Raw genomic sequence first — 22,071 nt, 5'->3', positions numbered from 1 at the left:
AGCACACTGCCCTGCGCAGAGGCACCTAGCCACACTCTGGGCCCCTCAGCTCCGGGGCCCCACTGCCTGGCTACAAATCCTGGCCCTACCACCTAATAGCAATGTGGCCACCGGCCAGTCAGTTACCCTCTCTGGGCCTCTGTTCCCTTATCTGTTTAGTGGAGATCATAGTAACACAGTTATTACAAGAATCAAATGAGTTACTATTTGTAAAGCACTTCAAACAGTTGCCTAGCACATAGAAAGTGTTATATATATTTGTTTGATAAATAATGTTCCCTTTAATGTTCCCAGGGACAAGGGGAAGATACCCGTAAACTCATCCATATGAATAATCACAGATCCTTTGGGCTAGCACAATACTATGACAATAATAATAATAATAATAATAATAATAATGGGGCTTTTTAAATGTTGAATAGGTACCAGGCATTGTGCTAAAAGACTTCACAGAGATAATCTTATTTAGTGTTCATAACCGCCCTATCGGGCTGAATCATTATCCCCAATGTACACATAAGGGAATTGTATCTCGGAGAAGCCAAATTCTGGCCCATGGCCACACAATTAAGTGGAAGAACTGGGATTCAGACGCTTATCCGTCTGTTTCCGACCGCCACGGACTTAACCACCTTACACACTGCCAGTGCTCCAGCCACGCCGGAAAGAGCCCAGTGAACTAGGCGCTCAAACAGGAGGAGGCGAGGAAGCGAGGTGGCGCGCAGAGTCGCTCTGGAACAGCTCGATGAGCGCAGCGGCCGCACTTAGAGACAGCCCAGGCCCGCCAACTGCTCGCGTCTGCGTCCAGCCCTGCCCTCGCTGCCGGCGGTCGCCTGCGGCCGATTCGGGAGGAGACCAGCTGTGGAGCAGCCTACCCGGGTGGGAATTCTGGGCCGCCGCAGGCCTCCGAGAACTTGCAGAGCCGAGCCTTCCCCGCCCCCCTGCCTCCCCACGGGGTCCGGAACACCACCAGGTGAGCGGTGAACTTCTCACCCTGCCGCGCTGGCAGTTCTCGCTGCATTATGGTGCCCTCCGATGGCTAGTTCCGGAACAGCACCTTTGTCTCGGTCACCCGCAACAGGCTTCCTGGCGGAAAACCCTGCAGGCGAATTTGGGGGCCTCGTTTATTCCAGAAGTTTAATCATGTTTAAAAAATAATACCAAAAAAAAAAAAAAAAGTAACATAACAGTGGTAAATGTAGCGTCGTCTCTCACTTCTTAACCGTTACAAGAATTTCTGACGGAAATTTTCCTTGGTGCAGACTTCAAACTTGTCTAATTGTAAGACACACTTGCTTGTTCAAAATGCACATTTAGGGTGTCTGGGTGACCCAGTCGGTTAAGCCTTGGACTCTTGATCTTAGCTCAGGTCTTGATCTCAGGGTTGTGAGTTCAAGCCCCGGATGGGCCCCACGATAGGTAGGGGTGCATTTAAAAATGCACATTTCTGGGTTCCACTCTGGAAGTACTTAATTAAATTAGCCTGTGGCCTGGGAATCTGTATTTTAACAGGAGCGCTGCCCCACCGCACCCCTGCCCGTAATTAATAGAATCAAACAAATTGGGGGAAATTCTGGGAATCCCACGTGCTCTCGAATAGAATGCCGCCTTTCCTGAGGAAGCCCTTTTCCCCACAAGGCCTCAGAGACTTGACAGTGCCCTTGAGAGGAAGTGAGGCACACCAGAGAGACACTGGCCTCAGCGGTGGGAGACCTGGCTCTTCCACGACCAGCTGTGGGACCTTGGGTTCATCACGTAACCTCTCTATGTCTCTGATTCCTCCTCTAGAAAATGGAGCCAGCATTCCCCACACTTCTTGAATTAACAGGAGCTTCCAAGGAGTTGCTGAACATTGAAGCATACCTAGGAAAATGCTCAGCGGCATGCCTGGAGCCAGCTCCTAATAGCTGGCAAGAGCTGAAAGGGCAACATTTTAAGAATTTCTGAACCAGTTAGTAAACCTTTGGTGTGGCTTGAAATGGGCAAAGGTGGGAGTACTTCTACCATGGAACTTGCCAAATGGTACAAATTAGGGCTGTTTCCACCTGGAGAGCCAGGCTCTTTTTTATCAAAAGACATTATGTAAATAGAAGGCCCCCGGACCAACTGATGGTCTAGAGAGGAGGAAGTTGGTCACACCTCTCCTACCCAGCTCCCAACAGCTGTTTTCAAGGCTCAGTCTTTCTTCCAAGGTGCCTCAGGGATCACTGCTGAGGGCCAGACATATTTGACTCAAAGCCCCAGCCCACTGCCCTGAGTCCAAAGCCCTGAGGAGAGCGAGAAGCCTAGAGGAACACGAGGTACTACAGGCCTGCTCCCTGATCGCCAAGTTAGGGATTCCAGGCAGGATTTATAATGTCTGTGCATCAGAAGAGGGGAACTGAGTTCCCACAGGCCTCCCTTGGGGTTGGTGGTGGGATCTTAATTTGAACTTATTAAATAAGGACCTCTATTTCTCCTTCTTGAGAAAGGAGCCACTTCTGTCACATATCATGGTACCAAGGCCAAGTCCTGCAGAGTCTGCCTCCATCTCAGCCCTCAGAGCTGACTCTCAAGCTGCTCTTGTGGGAATGCAAATGTAACACATGAACTCCAAGGCCAGGTGCACCAGGGGCTGATGATTTAGGCAGGCTGGCACAGAGAGGAGGAGCTTATGTGCCCCACCCCCTCCCGCCCAGGGGCTGTTCTCCCCTTCCTTGAGACACACAAGGGAGCTAAGGAGGATCCTACCCTGAATCTGGCCTCTATGTTCCCTGGACACTGAGAGGACAAAGAAAACTTAAGCCTCTATGAACACAGAAATGCACACTGGATTCCTTGAGCCTGACTAGAATTAGAATTGTCCTCTCATGTGGAAGGCCTTCAGAATCCACAAGGCAATCAATCAACAGCTTCTTCCTACTTGCTTTGTGCAAGGACCTATGAGGAATACCAAGGCTATAAAATGATTTGGCCATCAAGTAACAAATCATTTGGGAGCTATCTCTCTCCAACCCCGAGGCAGGCAGTTGTCTGGTCTCATTAGTGAACTTGCCCAATCCCTTTTAAGGCTGATTAAGCCAGGCCCACCCAGGATAATCTCTCTTTTGAATAACTCAGTCTATTGATTAGTAATCCAATCACAGCAGTGACATCATGTCCTATTCTCAAGTTCAGTCTACATTCAACTTTGGGGATTGTACAGGGCAGAAATTCTGCCTTTCTCAGTTTCCAGCTGGGGGGTCAGGGATGGGGAGGACATGATTAAATTTCCTTTTAGAACCTGGCAGCAGAGACCTGCAGGAGGCTGTGGCTATCACAGAAAGCAGCTGGTAGGAAAGAGATGCATGGATAAATGGGGAAGACATCATAGTAAGCAAACGTATAAGACCGACTATGTTTCTGCTAAGTAGCTGGAAATGTGTGAGAGGAGTTGCCACAGAAAAGATGATGTCCAATAACACAAAGAACTGTGTATTAACCATGCAACAGCCTTTGCTGTAGACTGAATGTCTATGTCTCCCCCAAATTCGTATGTTGTAATCCTAACCTCCAAAGTGATGGTATTAGGAAATGAGGGCTTTGGTGATGATTAGGTCATGAGGGTAAAGCCCTCAGAAATGAGATTAATGCCGTTAGAAAAGAGACCCCAGATCACTCCTTTGCCCCTTCAGCCATGTGAGGACACAGTGAAAAAATAGCCATCAATGAACAAGGAAATGGGCTCTCACCAGACAATGAATCTGCCAGTGCCTTGATCTCGGACTTCTCAGCCTTCTGACCTGTGAAAAATAAATGTTTGTTGTTTAAGCCACTCAGTCTATGCTATTTTTGTTATGGCAGCCTGAATGGACTAAGAGAGCATGAAAACTGGATTTTGAAATAAGCCTTCACTAGATATTACTCATCTCTATTTTTTTAAAATGTCTGCCACTTGAAATAGTTGTCACTATGAGGGTCGGAATTTATATTAGGATACAAGCAGGGGTGAACAGCCTCTTTGGGCACAGTTCTAGCATTACCTGAAAAACTGTGGGAGAAAGTAAAGGCACGCAGACCAGTACCCAGAGTCTAGGGTTAGGGCACATGAATACAAGGCTCAGGTATGCTGGTCCTCAACCGCCACTGGCAAACAAGCTTTCCAGCCACCCAGTCTGTTGCTTTACTCACTTTTTTCTTCTTTCTCCCTTTCCCTGCTCAGTGGATTCATCTCTGTTATCTCAGCCTTTCTGCATTTTTACTCAAATAACCTTTCTCTCTTCCTCCAACCAAACTGTTTCTCTCCTGCCACATGTATCACCCAAATTAGTTCTCTACGAGCCTCTATCAACTTGTCTTTTGAACAATTCCCCCATCCCTTCTCATCATGTTTATCCTCTCTCCCCTTCTGTTCACAGGTACACTGCAGTGGTCATGCCAGTCCACTACCAACATGGCACAGGACAGAGCTCCTGTCGGCGTGTGGCCCTCATGATTACAGCCGTGTGGGTACTAGCCTTTGCCGTGTCTTGCCCTCTCCTCTTTGGCTTCAACACCACAGGTAAACATGATGGTCCCTCTTACGACACCCATGCGATTCACAGCACGCCTGAGTGGCTATCAGTGGTACTTAGCCTGGAAATTTCTGACCCTGATCAGCATACTTTGTAATCAAATAAGGATACCATAGGCTGCAATGTTTTGGATTTTGATTGAAGCATAAAGCAAAATCTCATCACTTATTGGCACATGGAGTTCTGCCCGAGTTAGTGAAAACTCTAGCATATCCTTATTTTGAAAGAAATGATATTGTATTCATTTGAAGCAATGTGGCAGTTAACAAATTAAGCTATTTAGTAATTCAGGTGAAGTTTGCTAATGAAAAAATGACAATTCATAATGGGCTTACAATGCAAAATAATGCTATAAAAGCCCTTAAACAGGATCTATATTTCTAATTTTTTACTGAATAAAAATCATTTCTGGCATTTGAGAGCTAGTATAGATCCCTAAATTATTTGAGAGTATATTCCTATATCTTAATATACAAAAATTCTGGCCATGATGGTTGGCACATGGTACATCTTCTATTGGATGGACAGATGGATGGATGGATGGATGGATGGATGGATGGATGGACGGACTGACGGACATGTGGATTAACAATGTGAATATCTGAGATGTTTGGTTTTTAGACGTAAGACCCTGATCCAAATCTATACCTCATAGGGGTCAGTCTTCTTTCACTGTTCCATGTCCATCTTTCAGCCTCAGGGATTTCATGTGTTGAATGAAAACTATTAGCATATACAGTAAGGTTACAGGTATTGATAATAAACACTGAGTATTTGCTAAAAGAGAACTAATTGAGTCATGTTTTAGTGTTCACCTGGAATTCTTATTTTGTCCATTTGGATTGATTTAAGTCCTACTATCTTCTAAGATCATTAATTTCTGGTATATATGTACAAATCACATAGCTGTGTATTTATATATATACAGATATTATATGTAACACATTGCATATAATTACAGGCAAATCCTAACTTATAAATAGTCATCAAAGAGTCATTTGCTGACCAATAATTTAAAAGTCAAAACAGGGCACCTGGGTGGCTCAGTTGGTTAAGCGTCCAATTCTTGATTTCAGCTCAGATCATGATCTCATGGTTCATAAGCTCAAGCCCCGTATCGGGCTCTATGCTGACAACATGGAGTCTGCTTGAGATTCTCTCTCTCTCTCTCTCTCTCTCTCTCTCTCTCTCTCTTTCAAAATAAATACGTAAACATTTTTTAAAAATTAAAAAAAAAATAAAAGTCAAAACACATTTAGGAAAACAGAGGCTCTGGAATTAGAAAAACCTACATTCAAACTTCAATTCTACTATTTACCAGCTGTGTCTCCTTGAACAATCTACTTAACTTTTCTAAGTTTTCATATTGATAAATTTGGGATACACTGAAGCATAAACTTGAGCAAATTGAAATATATAGACTGAGTCTATATACTCAGTCAGAAAGTTACCAGCATTTATTTGTATATATGGCCTCTTGCAAATAAACCTAGTAACTTCATTACTAAAATTGCATGCCGTGTTTGAACTCTTTAGAATACATATATGACATATTAATGTATGTATCACACATCTTTACTTACTGCTCTTCAGGGCTGTAATAAAACCATGTATATCTTTGTATGTGATTCAGGAGATTTTTCAAAGCAAATTTCAGCTCTATATAATGTTCACTTTCATCACTGACCTTAGACTCTGACACTACATGTGATATAATTCCACTCTCCTTCCTTCATAGAGCTTTTCTTTTTATGATTAAGTCAAGAATAAATTGGAATAACATACATAGACCTGCCAAACACACACTGCATGCTCAAGGTCAGGCTTCCTTCTCTGCTTCATTAAAGGTTAAGCAGCTGAATCATCCAACAAATATTTGCCTAGTTAACTCAAGGTGTTCCTAAAATACGATGTTACTATCATGTTTGCATTACTCTTTACCATTAGTTACTTTGTTGTTTTCACTGAATGACACTTTATACACACAAACATGGTTGTGGACACACACTTACTCCCCAAAGCAACATTCCCTAACCCAACTCTAAGAGGCTGCCTGACATTAAAATACTATTTTTGAGGGGCGCCTGGGTGGCTCAGTTGGTTAAGCATCCGACTTCGGCTCAGGTCATGATCTTGCAGTTTGTGGGTTCAAGCCCCACGTGGGGTTCTGTGCTGACAGCTCAGAGCCTGGATCCTGCTTCGGATTCTCTATCTGCCTCTCCCCTGCTCATGCTCTGTCTCTCTCCGTCTCTCAAGAATAAATAAATGTTAAGAAAAAAATTAATAAATAAAATGCTATTTTTGATGAGTGTTAAATGTGCTTTTTGGGTTAGTCTGATAACTAAACCACCCTCTATAACCTACTTTCTATACAAAAATACATTATTCTAAGTTGGAATTTGTAGTATGGGATCTCACAACCACTGCTAGACCAAGGCACTGCTTGCCCCTGGCCAGCAACAAATCCCCACCACCATTCACTCAGGTGAGTGGTTCCTCTTACTCATTCATGGGGGTTGGCGGGGGCTGTTTTACTCACTCCCACAGATACACACACTCTAGTAACAGTTAAAACAGTCTCAAGCTCTGACGTTAGACAGAGTTCCCAGTTAATGACTACATCTAAAGTGCAGAAGAATGATGAGCTAATTGGTGTTGTTGTCACCAGTGAGATCATTATTATTCCAGAAACAAAATTCAGAAAAATCTTTCCAAAAGGATTTTCAAATATAGAATTAAGAAGGCAGAAAATGCCCATGACTTAACACGTACACTCTCACTTCCGTCTCATCTCTTTCAATCTCTCTCTCACTTTTTTTTAAGTACATGATTTATTCTATTGCAAAAATTTTTTTTAAGTTTCTTTTTTAATTTATTTTTGTTTTAGTAATCTCTGTACCCAACGTGGGGCTCAAACTCACCAACCCAAGATCAGGAGTCACATGCCCTTCTGACTGATCCAGCCAGGCGCCCTGCTCTCTCTTACTTTTAAGTTTATTAATAAGACGATAGTCAGCCCTCCACTTATTCATGTATCACATCCAAGCTTCAGGTTCATTGTAAGGGCCCAATGGATATGAGCTAATGCTATTGTTGTTATTATTGTGTATTAGAAAAGGTTTCTATACCTCAAAATTTAACTATGCACCTGCTTCAAAGAAAATCTAAGCACTAGTAGTTCTGCTGGTGGACATAGAGACCAGTCACCTCATCCTAGAGCACAGTTCAGGGAATTAGTGAGCAGAACTCAAAGGGAGGAAGCCCAGCCGTCCTTCTCTGCCTCAGCCTGACCTTCACAGTACAGTTTCATTATTGTGATGGATGTGGGTTCCTCTAGCACCTCTTCCATCTATAAGGAAGTTCCCAAGTTCATTCGAAAGCCCAATATAAATGACTTCTCTCGGCCATTTTTTCTACTCACCCTGTGAAAAGTAGAGGAGAAAAGGGCAGGATACTGCCAATGACACCTGTATTGGAAGTGGATGGATTTTCACTAAGAAGTGCAACACAAAAGAACTTTCTGGCAAAGCTATTTTTTTAATGTTTATTTATTTTTGAAAGAGAGAGACGGAACATGAGTGAGAGAGGGGCAGAGAGAGAGGGAGACACAGAATCTGAAGCAGGCTCTAGGCTCCGAGCTGTCAGCACAGAGCCTGATGCTAGGCTCAAGCCCACGAACTGTGAAATCATGACCTGAGCTGTAGTCCGATGCTCAACTGACTGAGCCACCCAGGTGCCCCTGGCAGAGCTCTTTTTAATGAAATAGGCTGCTATTTGAGATTGTGAATTGTCAGACAACACAAGGCAGAAAAAAGCTGAACATCGGTTTCTTCCATCTTGGAGTTGTCCTCATTGTACGAGAAAAGAGCAACATACATTTCTGGATAAGAAATAAGGCAGGATCTTGGGTTGCAGAGAGTCCCAAGGTTGGGGGTCCTGGCTCACTAGAGTTGCCCCAGCTCCCCACCGAGGCCCAGTAGTCTAGCTGAAATTCCCATCATTGACAGCAGTGGAGCAGAGAGTGGTGGCTCTAGAGGAAACTCTAAAAATCTCTGAATGGGCAGCACAATCCCTTCATTTCACAGATAAAAATAGTGGTCTTAAATTTCCTTTGAAACAAGGAAATGGAGGACTGCTATCTAGATTTGAGCAGCAGAACACCTCATCTGGCTTTCAGAACATGGGAGCTGGTGGGATCCCAGTTGAGAAACCCAAAACTAAAAGAATAATAGACTCATCCTAAATTCAGATGCATCAGGCTCTTCTGTCTTTGGAAACAAGCTGAAGACAAAGCCTTCAATTAGCTTTAAGTTTATGAACCTGTCAAGACAACCTGCTTCCAGCCCTGCCCTTCACACCTCTGTGGGACTCAGGTTTCCAGGCTAGCTCACAAAAGCCTCTTTGACCACTTAGTAGGGCTACTTAGTGTTTTTATCACCCAGCATGGTGCCTAGAACATAGTAGGTGCTCCATATACTCTTGTTGAAATAGGAAGTTGGTGAGTGCTTATCATCCTTTCCTCCTTAAATGTTGAAATTATTTGGGGTAAATATCATCAATCACATTATGAGGCTTTCCCCTCTATGCTCCAGCCAATGACTGCTTCTGTGCTCCTGCAAAATGCTCATTTGTCTGCTTTGCTCATATATTCATCATTCTTGGACTCACCCAATAGTTATTGTACCAACAGCACAGTACTATTTCAATGAAATAATTGAGACAAAGCACCTCATCTCCTGGGGGAGAGGACTCACTGTCCTCACCACCTCATTTGGGACTCAGCAGAGAGAAGCTTCCAGAATTGCTGCCCCACTGACAAGACATACACTCAGGCCAGACCCAATGGGAGTTGGGGCAGGGCCCCACTCACTGCTCACCATAGTGTCACTCTGCCCACTGACAGGCTTCACAGGACTTCAAGCATGGAGAAATTGTGGGAGAGGTCTCAAAGCCTAATCTAGGGACGGGCAGCAGTTTACCCAGATAGGAGAGAAAGGACAGGATGACAGTGCAGGCTCAGTGATGGTATACTGAGGGTCTTCAGGGGTCAGTGATTCTGAAATAGCTCTGTGTTTTCTCTTTGCTCTTTCTCATGCATATGCTTTCAATATTTTTAATGGGGAAATAAGTTCTTGCCCATGGTAAAACATAAGGTGTGAGGGAATATATATACACATACATATATGTAGGTCTCCCTTCTACCCTAGATTGGTAGCTGCCCTGTGACCCTCCCTAGAAGCAAACACTAGTAATCTTAAAGACAATGCTTAAAACAAGTATGTAGACACACACATGTGTGGAAGCCCTGCTTCCCAAAGCTCTGTGTGGATTAGATGGTGGAGACGCCACACAAGATATGAGGCCATATTGTACACTCCCCACTGATGTCTCCTACTTGGCAAACTGCTTTGCTTTCTCCTTTTCTCTCACTCACAGGAGACCCCACCGTCTGCTCCATCTCCAACCCTGATTTTGTCATCTACTCTTCAGTGGTGTCCTTCTACCTGCCCTTTGGAGTGACGGTCCTTGTCTATGCCAGGATCTATGTGGTGTTGAGACAGAGGAGACGGAAACGGATCCTCACTCGACAGAACAGTCAGTGCATCAGTGTCAGACCTAGCTTCCCACAACAAGTAAGCACCCTGGAGGGACAGAGGAGAAACAGTCCCCAGCCTGGTGGCCTCCAGCCTTGTGTCCAGCAGTACATGCTTTTGCCATACTGCCCCTCAGGAGACACACATCTGACGCCCACCTTCTAATCTGCTGGGATTAGCTATGCTTTAGAGTAGGAAATTAAATCAAAAAGTGCACTGCTAGTCTTCCTTGGAGCTCAAATTGCTTGGCAATATTATAGGATGGTTTCTGGACTTCTCCTTTCCATCAAAGTTTTTCGTTGCTCCCAAATGGCCAGAAGTTCAAATGTCACACAGGATTCGTAGTCTTAGTGTGCAGTTGTCCCACGCACCACTGGTAGGTCCCCAGGACTGACTTTTTAGCAGACATCTTATTCTAAGAATCACTGGGGTCCACGGAAACCTCTTTTCCTTACTAGATCTGCCCCTGTGTCAAGATGCTGTCCAGCTTGTGAAATGGAAAACTGATGATGTGTTTTATGGGGCCTTTCAAGGCCCTGAAAAGGAGAGCTACCTCAGCACTGATCTTCCACTTGCTTGAGCTATAAAGCCTACTTATCCCAGTGTCTGGCACAAGATGTACTCGAAGCATAAATGGATGGATACCAGTCACTTGCAATATGCTAAAGAAGGGGTAGCAGGAATATTATACGGCCTCTGCCTTCATGGAGTTTAGAATCCAGACAAGCAAATAAAGCACAGCTCCCTCCACTCAAAGTTAACTAACAGCCCCAAACTGGATGCGATGTTTATGAACTGAGATGAAGACAATTAAGCACCAAAATATAAGTGCTGTGGAGGTTATGAGAAAATAGAGGTCAATATGCTTAGGAAAGGGCTTCATAAACAGAGTAAGAACTGAATTTGATCTTGAAGGCAGGTCCAATTTGGATGTTTAGATTAACCTATAATGACCTGAGTGAGAGTCAGTCTCTCAAAGTTGAAATTCCAAGACTTGGGTAGAACAAGAATATTGGTCCCCATGAAATAAGAGGTAAGGACCTGAGACTGAGGATAGGAACATATTATATTTCAAACATTGGCATCTATATGGCTCAACCATGTAGAACTTAACCTACAGCTTTTTCTCCTTCAACCTACCCTAGTCTTCCTGTCTGAGGCTGCACCCCATTCGGCAGTTTTCAATAAGGGACAGATTTCCATCAGATGCCACAGGGCAAATGGTAAGTAAGCCATGGCTTTGATTATAGGAGAAGAATAGGATACATTTTCTCAAGATGCTGACTTGACTTGCTTCCACCTCCACCCCAGAATGGACTGGCCCCAATCTCTTACTTGTTAATAAATATGAGATCCTGATTTGAGCTCCAGAATAGGAATCTCCAAATGATATTCAGAAAGCATATCACTATGGAGATAGATCCCAATGACTAGAGCCACTGACTCTTGGTGTGGTGTGAGGATGTCATCCAGAGTCACCTGCCTAGAGGGAAGAGGGTATCAATGAAGCATACGTGGGCAGAGCGAAAAAAGCAGAGAAGAGATGCTAATGTGAGACTTTCAAGTGTTCTGTTTCCCACTGTATATGGGGGAAAACCAAGACAATTTTGTGGTCACCCTTATCCTTGTCCTTTTACTTCAATCCAGCCCTGCCTTCCCAAGTAAGCTGAGCACAGAACGGAGCTGTTAAATAGAAGATCAATATTCCATTCCCTGAACTCCAAGTAAACATTAGGAATAAAATTTCAAAACCTCATAATGATGAAGGTCTGAGCTTTGTCCAATCTCTGTATAGTTAATTAACCACTTTTTACACATGCCTGGTATAGCAGATAGAGATTCTTGCTGTAAATAAATTTTTTTTTAATTTTTTTTAACGTTTATTTATTTTTGAGACAGAGAGAGACAGAGCATGAACGGGGGAGGGTCAGAGAGAGAGGGAGACACAGAATCTGAAACAGGCTCCAGACTCTGAGCCGTCAGCACAGAGCCTGACGCGGGGCTCGAACTCACATACCGTGAGATCGTGACCTGAGCCGAAGTTGGATGCTTAACCGACTGAGCCACCCAGGTGCCCCTGTAAATAATTTTTTAAAAATAGGTAAGAATTTTAAAGTTGCCTATAGCAGATCTAAGGTCTGAGGAGACTCTAAGGCCAAAAGGAAGAAAGAGAGAATGGAGAGCCAAGAGGCTGGCATTGCCAGGAATATGGAGAAACAGGTCCTGTCCTACCACCTGGGAGTGGAGGGCTCTGTCAGCCAGACCCAGAGGAATCCAGTGTTTCTTCATGCCAGTCATGACGGTAGTGATGAGCATTTGCAGAGAGCTGAAAAATATACTCACCAACATATATGCTTGAAAGGATCACTTTGCTTCTTCAGGACTGAGTTTCCACATCTGTAAAATAGAGACAAATTATACTAGATCAATGTTCTCAAACCTGAGATTTCACAAGAATACTCAAGAATTTGTCCCCAGTCCTTTAGTTTCAGAAGTAATGCATTTGAAGTTAAATATTGTCACTTTTAGATTACTAGATGCCAGCACAATCATAATATTGGTTATAAATGGCCATTCAGATAAAAACACAATATGCCTAGGGCACCTGGGTGGCTCAGTCAGTTGAGCATCAGACTCTTGATTTCGACTCAGGTCAGGATCCCAGGGTCATGGAATTGAGCCCTGGGTTGGGCCCCATGCTGAGCGTGGAGTCTGCTTAAGATTCTCTCTCTCTCTCTCTCTCTCTCTCTCTCTCTCCCCCTCTGCCCTTCTCCCCCACTTGTGCTCTCTCTATATATATATAAAATAAATTTTAAAAATTAAAAAAAACACAATATGTTTATATGAATTATTTTAAAACCCCATCAAAAATTTTAAAATTATATTATACTAGAATCCCTATGAACACCTCTATGGAGCAGAGTTTTAAAAATACTGTATCATATTAAAGGCCTATTGCATTCATTCATTCAGCAATGTTTCTGAGTGTGTACAGTGCACTAGCACTGTGATTCCTTGAACTAAGGAGAAAGTAGTGAGCATTCTTGGTTGCTAACACTGACTAACATACAGAAAAAGGAATTTACTAGAAGGATACCAAAGTAGCTCAGACAATGAAGAATAACTTCAGATGATGCTGTTCCTGCCTAAGGAAGAATCTGGTTGGAAGACCTAGGACACTGGACACTGACTGCCACAGTATGCTAGACATATTCTTTTCTAAATGTTTTTATTTATATTTGAGAGAGAGAGAGACAGCACGAGTGGGGAGGGGCAGAGAGAGATGGAGACACAGAATCTGAAGCAGGCTCCAAGCTCCGAGCTGTCAGCACAGAGCCTGATGCGGGGCTCGAACTCATGAACCATGAGATCATGACCTGAGCCAGTCGGACGCTTAACCGACTGAGCCACCCAGGTGCCCCAACTGCTAGACATATTCTAAAGTCTCCCTGCTTCACAAGCTCCAATTCAAGGTCTTAGGTACAATTCTCTAATTTGCTGGGCTTGGTTTATGTGCCAGAGTTCTAGATGACCAGTGAGGATGTGGGGAGAGTAAACATATGGCTTTTATGGCTTCAATAATGGGAGCTGAGGGGTCCTGCCTACTACTCAAGATTGACAGAGTCTGATTCTTCAAGCATAGAAAGAAGTTCAGATGTTGAACACATACATCCCCGCCAAATACCAGAAATATCCAAATAGCTGCAGTTTTTTACTCTCAGGTTCTACTCATCCTAAACCTTTTTTTCCCCCAATTTCTTTTCTGTTTTACAAATGAGGCTCAGAGGTATTTAATTAACTTGCCCAAGGATATATCTGATAAGTAGGAAAGCTGAGATGAAAATCCTGGGTTTGTTTTTCTTTCTTTCTTTCTTTCTTTCTTTCTTTCTTTCTTCCTTCCTTCCTTCCTTCCTTTCTTTCTTTCTTTCTTTCTTTCTTTCTTTCTTTCTTTCTTTCTACTTTTTATTGTGGAAAATTTCAAAAATAAAAAAGTAGAAAGACAAATATAACAAATCCTTCAGTAGCCATCAGCCAGCTTCAACAATTATCAACTCATGGCCAGTCTTATTTCATCTACACTCCCACCTATACTCATCTATGCCTAATGGATTCTTACAAAGCAAATCCCAAGTATCATAACATTTAAGCCAAAAATATTTCTGTAAGACTCTCTAAGGGATACAGACTATTTTATAAACATGTAACCACAAGATATCACACTAAGCAAATCAATAACTCCTTAATATCAAATCAATAACTCCTTAATATCATTAAATATCCAATCAGTGTTCACATTACCCCAATTGTTTTGTAAATTTTTTGTAGTTGGTTTATTTGAATCAAAATTCAAATAAGACCCATACTTTGCAACTGGTAAATGTTACTGTTGTTTTTGTCGCAATTTATTTGTTGGAGAAAAAGAAAACTGAGTCATTTATCTTACAGACTTCCCCACATTCCAGATTTTATGATTTACATCTTAGTAGCGTCATTTAATGTGTTCCTCTGTATATCCAGGTCATTCTAGCTCAAAAAGGCCAGGCTATAACCCTATACGACCCTCCTAAGGGGATTATTGTGATTCTCAAATGTTCTATATCTGATGGGTGTTTTTTAGTTGTAAAGTCAGAAGCAGATTTCACATACCGTAACTTTTCGTGATCCCACTACTTTCAGATGTAGGTTTCACAACATGATGGTTTCCTCTAACTTTTTTGCATCCTCTTTCCTTTTCAGGAACATTCAGAAGGTAAACAGTGTCCCCAGGAGTCTCAGGACCCTCTCTTGTCCCACCTGCAGCCACTATCCCCTGGCCGGGCACACCTGGAGCTGAAGCGCTACTACAGCATCTGCCAAGATACTGCCTTGGGGCAACCAGGCTTCCAAGAAGCAGGAGGAGAGTTGAAAAGGGAGGGGAGGACTCAGAACTCCCTCAGCCCCACCATGGCACCCAAGCTCAGCTTAGAGGTTCGAAAACTCAGTAATGGCAGGTTGTCGACATCTCTAAAGTTGGGGCCCTTGCAATCCCGCGGAGTGCCACTTCGGGAGAAAAAGGCAACCCAGATGTTGGCCATTGTGCTTGGTGAGTTTGGGTCATGTTGCATTGAGTTGCGTTGGATTTGGTCGGGTTAGGTTGAGTTGGTGGAGCTGACCCGGGGTACTAAGGAACCGCATTTGTCAGAAATTGGAAATTCAATAGCTGTAATATTTATAAATGTTTGCAATACAACTGAGGAGGGGTTATGTATAAATGTTAACTCCAGTGAAAATTCAAAAGACCTAGGCTGAAATTTACGAAACATGAAATTTAACAAGTGGCCTAGTTGAGCTCCATTTAGCTATTGGGTTTGTTGCCTATCACGTGGAGATGTAATGGACAAATCAAATAATAAAGAAGATAACAATTCAATAAAAATTTCTGGCACATATTGGATATTTTATAAATGCTTACTAGTATTCTAAATTAAGTGAAAAAAATAGGGATGCAAAAAAATTCAGTCATATGGTGCAATAACATCTAGATTATTTTAAATACAGAGAAAAAAATACGAAAATTAATTTACCAAGATGTCAAAAGTGATTGTCTTTGAGTGGTGGATGGTTATTTTCCTTCTTTCACATTTCTGTATTTATCAAGTTTCCTGTTATGAATAAAATCAGGGTTAGTCATTATAGGAGAAAAATAGAGGATTTATTTAAATTAAGAAAAAAATCAATAAGTCACAGGTACCATATAGAGTTAGTGAAGGCAATTTATTCTGTTCATTGTCACTGACAAACCTCACTTTTTCATATCTTAGGGACTTTGTGAGAACATCTAGATGTAATCTCAACAGCAGGAACTGTCAGTCATGTCTTTAAGGTCTTCTTCCCTATCAGTGCCTAGGATCAGGTCTCACACAGCTAGACATTAAATAAACATTTGAATTGAATTGAGAAGTAGAAAAGACTGGTAAAGAGCTACCTAAATAGCAAACTAGAAAACTGATTTAGGAACAAACGCCTGAGATGAATCAAAGATGTAAGCATGTAGTTTTCTCACCACCCCCGCCAAAAAAGTGGCTAATCACACCTACTTCATAGGGTTGGTATACAAATAAACGGGTATGTAAAATTCCAGCATAGCCGCTGGCAGATAACAAACAACCATGAGTCATTTTCATTGTTATAACAGAAAGAGTAAGCAAACCCCTTACCCAATTTCTCTCTTCCTTTGTAACCCAGGGACCTTCATTGTCTGCTGGCTGCCCTTCTTTTTGACCCACGTTCTCAATACCCACTGCCAAGTCTGCCATGTGTCCCCAGAGCTTTACAGCGCCACCACGTGGCTGGGCTACGTGAACAGTGCCCTCAACCCTGTGATCTATACCACCTTCAATGTTGAGTTCCGTAAAGCTTTCCTCAAGATCCTGTCTTGCTGAAGGAGAGGAGAACATACTCGCTGTGCCCACCTTTAGCTACCAGGCCACTGGGCAACTGGCCAGGGCCTGCTGAGAAAGACTGTGCTATGTTCTCTGGCATGGGGTAGGAAGATTCCTGGAGCCAGGACATCCCTGAGTAGCAGGTGTAACCAACTGCTTCTTCCTAAACAGAATGTTCTACCTCCCCAGCTAAAACTCTGACTTCATCCTGTAAATCTTCAAGTGCTTGGGAGGTCCCTGAATGATAAGCAATAATTCAGAGAGAAGCTGATAAAACGTGACTCGACTCTACACACACACACACACACACACACACACACCAAATTGTCATCCGAGGCATGATTCATCACAGTGAAGGAAAAATGAACAGATCTCATAATTGTCAACTCGCCAGGGGTCCTTGAAATCTCAGCCAGTAAACCATCTTGCAAAACAGCCAGTCTCTCTTCCTTCGAGCCTATAATTAAACTATCAGGCTGACCCTGTACTTTTGTGGGCCAACACCCTTTTGGTCATTCCTTTGGTTCATTGTATCCTGAACTATAAGGACAAGGCCAGTGCTTCTACCTCTCTGTAGAATCTGGCTGCATTTGGTGAGGAAAATTCCTCTCCCTGAAGAAGACATTGTCCCACATTGGGACATGGGCTTCCTTTCAAACCTTGTTACCCCTGTATTGTAGGTCTAGCTAAGAAGACCCTTTGACTCCATTCCCATAATCCCAGAGACTCAACCTCAGAGTAATTCAGGATGAGGTTGTTAAGTGGAAAAGGAATGATGGCTCCCACTGTAGTATCACTTTAAACCATGCAGTTCATAACATGCCTCAGATATGCTTTTCATAATGCTATAAACTTTTTATTCCCAGGCATCTTCATCTCCTGCTTAACAGAGACCCAATACTTTCAGACCCTAAACCCAGTAAGTCCCAAGTGTCTACAAAGTGCCAGTCACCTCCCAGGCTCTGGATATATGACAATGAATAAAACAGCTCCTGCCCTCAAGGATCCCACCACCTGCTCCTATGTTTGTTCATTTGTGAGCATGGAAGAGACTCCCCTAGACTGCTAGTAGACCTCAGAACGAGGGCACCAGGCATGTAGCTGTCCAAAGACAGCACACAGACAGTCTTTATAAAGGCCTAGTGCAGAATCTGAACGTGACCACTCCAACAACTGAAATTAAAGGCATTATAAAAATAATGTGTCGATGTCATTCAAAATTGCATTTAGAAGGAACTTGAATATTCTCACCACTACCTGTTCACCTACAGAAGCTATTTCTTACTGACTACAGAATCAAGATACAATTTACAGATAATTTATGAAGTGTTATCATATCGAACTTCAAGAAATTTACTGTTAAGAGCTGTTAGTGCACAGGCATGACAGATGTCCACAGCAATCCTGGTAATATGTTACTTTTTTTTTATTAGAAGTTTATTTATTTATTTTGAAAGAGACAGAGAGAAAGAGAGCATGCATAAATGGTGGAGGGTCAGAGAGAAAGAGAATCCCAAGCAGGCTCTCTGATGTCAGCACAGAGCCCGACGCGGGGCTGGAACCCACGAACCGTGAGATCATAACCTGAGCTGAAATGAAGAGTCGGACGCTTAATGGACTAAGCCACCCAGGTGTCCCAGTGCTGGTAAAGCTTTAAAGTGCACGAGAACTTTACAAAGAATCCAAGTCTTCCTTTGCCCAATCTTTATTCCTCTAACCCTTAAGTGTATAAGAAGGAAATATATATCCCCAGTGACTTAGTTACCTGTTACTCCTGAATGCTTTTAATGCCAGCATTTTTAACATGTTGTTGTGTATATCAGTATTTATATTTTAACTCAGTGGAAAAATTTTGTGTGCCCACTAGTTCTTGTACCTTATACCATCTAGCTCAGTAGGTTTATGGTGCAAGCAGAACTGGGGACTGAGACAGTTACATATCTGAAGAGGTAAAAGTACATGATTCCTAGATTTTCCCATGCACAATAAACAGAAAACAAGTAGGATAGTGGGTTAAAATTAATAAAATTCCGTGTCAAAATTAGAGTACTAAAAATAAAAACATAGGCCACATCAGCACTAATATATTTATGAGGAAGAATGAATAGCAAATATTGTGTATCCTTCCTTATATCAAAAACCTTACATCATTAAAACTTTATGATAACCTTAAGAAGATAAACTCAGTTTTGTAGGTAAGGAAATTGAGGCTAAGGGAAGTCAGGAAATTTGCCTCAGGTTATACATAGTGGCAGAGCTGGGATTTTTTTTTTTTTTTTAATGTTTATTTATTTTTGACAGGGTCGGGGAATGGGAGAGGAGCAGAGAGAGGGGGATAGAGGATCCTAAGCAGACTCTGTGCTGACATCAGTGAGCCTGTTGCAGGGCTCAACCTCAAAGAACCGTGAGATCATGACCTGAACCGAAGTCAGACACTCAACTGACTGAGCCACCTAGGCACCCCCAGAGCTGGGATTTGAATATACTTCTACCTGCTTCGCAAGCCCATACAACTAACTACTATGACACACTGCCTTCCACCAGAGAGGTAAATGGGTGGGAGAAAAAGGGAGAAAAGAATGGGACAAAGATCGCTGTGAGAGCTTCAGCCTACCTGACCCACTGCCACCCTTAAACTTCCTGAAGAACCCAGCCCAAGGCATTGCTCTCACTCTCCTGCCATGTTCAATTTCTAAAACAGTCACCCAGGAAATTCATAATCTGTTTTTATAAAATCATGCAACAGAATTTAGAGAGTATTTGTTTCTACTCTCTCCTTCATTTGTACAAAAGGAAACTCAAGTCCAGAACTATTGTCCCACAGTTGGCTAATGACAGACACACAGTCAAATATACTGAACTCTTCTATAAAAACTATAAACTCCATATAGATACAAGGAGAAAGTCATACTGTCACCTTCACCATTAAGCTGAGAGGCTTCTTTTCTCCTAGACAGTGTCTCTTATCTCTAATCTGAGACAGCATTCCCTTCCTAGAATTTCTTCTGATCCAGGCAGAGCCTTCTAAGGGAATCCCAAACATTCCCTTCAGCCTCTTCATCCTGGGATTCTTCATTCTACCACCTCGACCTCTATAGTTCCCACTATGAACCAGCACTTAACCTCAGAGTTTTGCACTCTCAGAGCCAGCATGGCCAAAAATTGCAGGAGAAATGTTGCCCTGAATGAAGCAGAGCAGAGTTGTTGAGGGCAAACCTGTTCTGGGGCCTAATGAAGCCTCAGAGCTTCCCATACTGTTTGGGTGAAATGCAAATAAGCGTGGAAATCCAGATAGATTTCAACCAACATTCAACTCTAGATCATAAATAAATATTTCCTTTTCCTAGCACATATCCTCTAACACGCCTTTCATTGTTCATTTACTAAATCAATCACTTATTCAATAAATAAATAAATGTTGATTTATCACCTTCTGTGTGCCAGGCATGGTGTTAGTGCTGGGAAACATCATCAAGGAAGACAAGGTCCCTGCCCCCAGAAGCTTGTAGCACACTGGGAAAGTCTAACTTATGCATATACCAATGACCTACTTTTTGTCTATAGTAAAAAGAATTCATATAGTGTTTGGAAGTTCAATATTCAGCCCTAACAAGTCTTCCCAGACAAGTATTGTCAGAGTTAAGACATAATTAAAAAGTAGGAATGGTGTACCAGGCAGAGAAAACCTTTGAAGGGCTAAAGATGTAAACAAGGAAGAAGCATTCAAGGCATCTCAAATAATTCCATCTGGCTGTAGAGAAGAGGCCATAGGGCAGGAAAGGAAAGGGCCTCATCTTTGGAGACCTCCTCCAGCTCTGCTCAGGTGGTAACTGAGCAGGTGGTGATACAACTTGCAGAAAACCTCTAGATCTTTCCCCCACTTCCCTCCATGTGGGCAACACACATCACAGACGACTTACTTAACTGACTTATTTAATTACTTCCCTCTGTGCTACAGTGAATTTCAATAAATGCAAAATTCAATTTGAATTCTTTGCTCTTTTCTATACAAGTGGAGAAATGGCTGGCTGAATGGATGTAGAATCAGAGATGGTTAAAATTAAGGCAGTTCAGAGCGTTTGGGTCAGAAATCGAGGGGGTCAAGCAAAGAGATTTGTCTTCCTGAATGCTTGGGTCAGAACTAAACAGAGGAGCAGAAAGGTTAAGGGATTTGCTCAGAACTGGCTGTTTCCAGCAGGTCCTGACTCCCAGGCCTGTGCTCCCATCCTTTGGTATCTGCTGATATCAGAAAGCTGAAAAAGCTTAATTTGAGTCAACACACAAAGAGCAGAGAGGGGATGACAGGCAATTAACTTGATTCCTCCTTTCTACCTAATTCTCTCCTCATCAGCTTAGGAGGGAAGTGAGTTTCCATGACTACCTCCTGACACGGAGATTCAGTGGAGGGTGATGCTGATGTCAGCCCTGCTCAGTCGCACACACTAGCAGAGGCAGAACCTAGGAGTCTGTGCCAAGCACAAGTCCTGGGACGTCTTGCCCCACCCATCCCAATGGCCTTACTCACTAGACGAAGATTAGACTACATTATGAATTAGAAGTGTTTGACAACGATAAGCTCTAACAAATGTGAGAGATTATTATCATTGATATTATTATCATCTTCATCATCATCATCATCATCATCCCCCTAAGCAGCTATTTTTATCATTGCTATCTGGTTCACAGCCCATCTTTCTTTCTCTTTGCTGATTCTCTAATTGTCTCATGCTATCAGGCACAATCTGTTCAGCCTCCCACATGAAATCTGATTTTTCTCTTGTCTTTTATTCCCTAAATGTTCCCAGGATACTTGGCTGGATTAGTAGTGAAGTTGTTAGGCAAATGGCTAGTCCCTAACAGCACACCCTTTCCCTGCTCATCCAGCCATGTGCCCAAGTATAGAGTGATCTGACGCCAGGCTAATGGCAGATACGTGCTTGCTAAAGGTGACCTTGGGGCCTCTGTTCCTCTCCTGGCCAGGGAATGAGGATCAGAACACAGGTATTCCTCAAGACTTTCCATCTTTGCTCCTCATGATGTCTGAGCCTAACAGCCTTTCTTCTTACTCCATCTCTTTTTTCCTGAGAGAAGCACACTGGATACGGAGCATTAGTTTCCTAGGGCTGCCGTATCAAATGACCACAAACTGTGTGGCTTAACACAACAGAGATTTATCTCATGGTTCTGAAAGCTCCAAGTCCAAAATCAAGGTGTTGACAGAGCCATACTCTCTGAAGGCTGTAGGGGAAGATCATTCTTAGCCTCCTCCTAGATCTTGATGTTACCAGCAATCCTTAATGTCCCTAAGTGGGGCAGAGTAACACCAATCTCTCCTCCTTCTTCACATGGCATTCTCTTGCTGTATGTCTGTGCTCAAGTTTCCCTCTTCTTATAAGTCATCGAATTAGATCCTTCCCTAATCCAATCTTAATTTGATTATATCTGCAAAGACCCTATTTCAAAATAAGTTTACATTTACAGGTTCTGGGGATTAGAACCTCAAAATACCTTTTTGCGGGAACA

General features: G+C 42.7%; 1 protein-coding gene across 1 annotated transcript in view; it reads left to right on the top strand.

Moving 5' to 3' along the window:
• DRD3 (dopamine receptor D3) overlaps positions 1 to 17,756 on the top strand; it is a 34,679-nt gene extending 16,923 nt beyond the window's left edge. The window contains exons 3-7 of the mRNA XM_060637962.3: positions 4,377 to 4,519; positions 9,969 to 10,165; positions 11,272 to 11,349; positions 14,864 to 15,209; positions 16,352 to 17,756. Coding sequence (XP_060493945.1) covers positions 4,377 to 4,519; positions 9,969 to 10,165; positions 11,272 to 11,349; positions 14,864 to 15,209; positions 16,352 to 16,548 — 961 coding nt within the window. The 3' untranslated portion in view covers positions 16,549 to 17,756. The remainder of the gene's footprint in view (positions 1 to 4,376; positions 4,520 to 9,968; positions 10,166 to 11,271; positions 11,350 to 14,863; positions 15,210 to 16,351) is intronic.
• Positions 17,757 to 22,071: the final 4,315 nt, after the last annotated feature.

Source organism: Panthera onca, chromosome C2 (assembly GCF_046562875.1).
Source record: "Panthera onca isolate mPanOnc1 chromosome C2, mPanOnc1 haplotype 2, whole genome shotgun sequence".
Classification (NCBI taxonomy): Eukaryota; Metazoa; Chordata; class Mammalia; order Carnivora; family Felidae; genus Panthera; species Panthera onca.
This window is presented reverse-complemented; position numbering and strand designations above follow the sequence as displayed.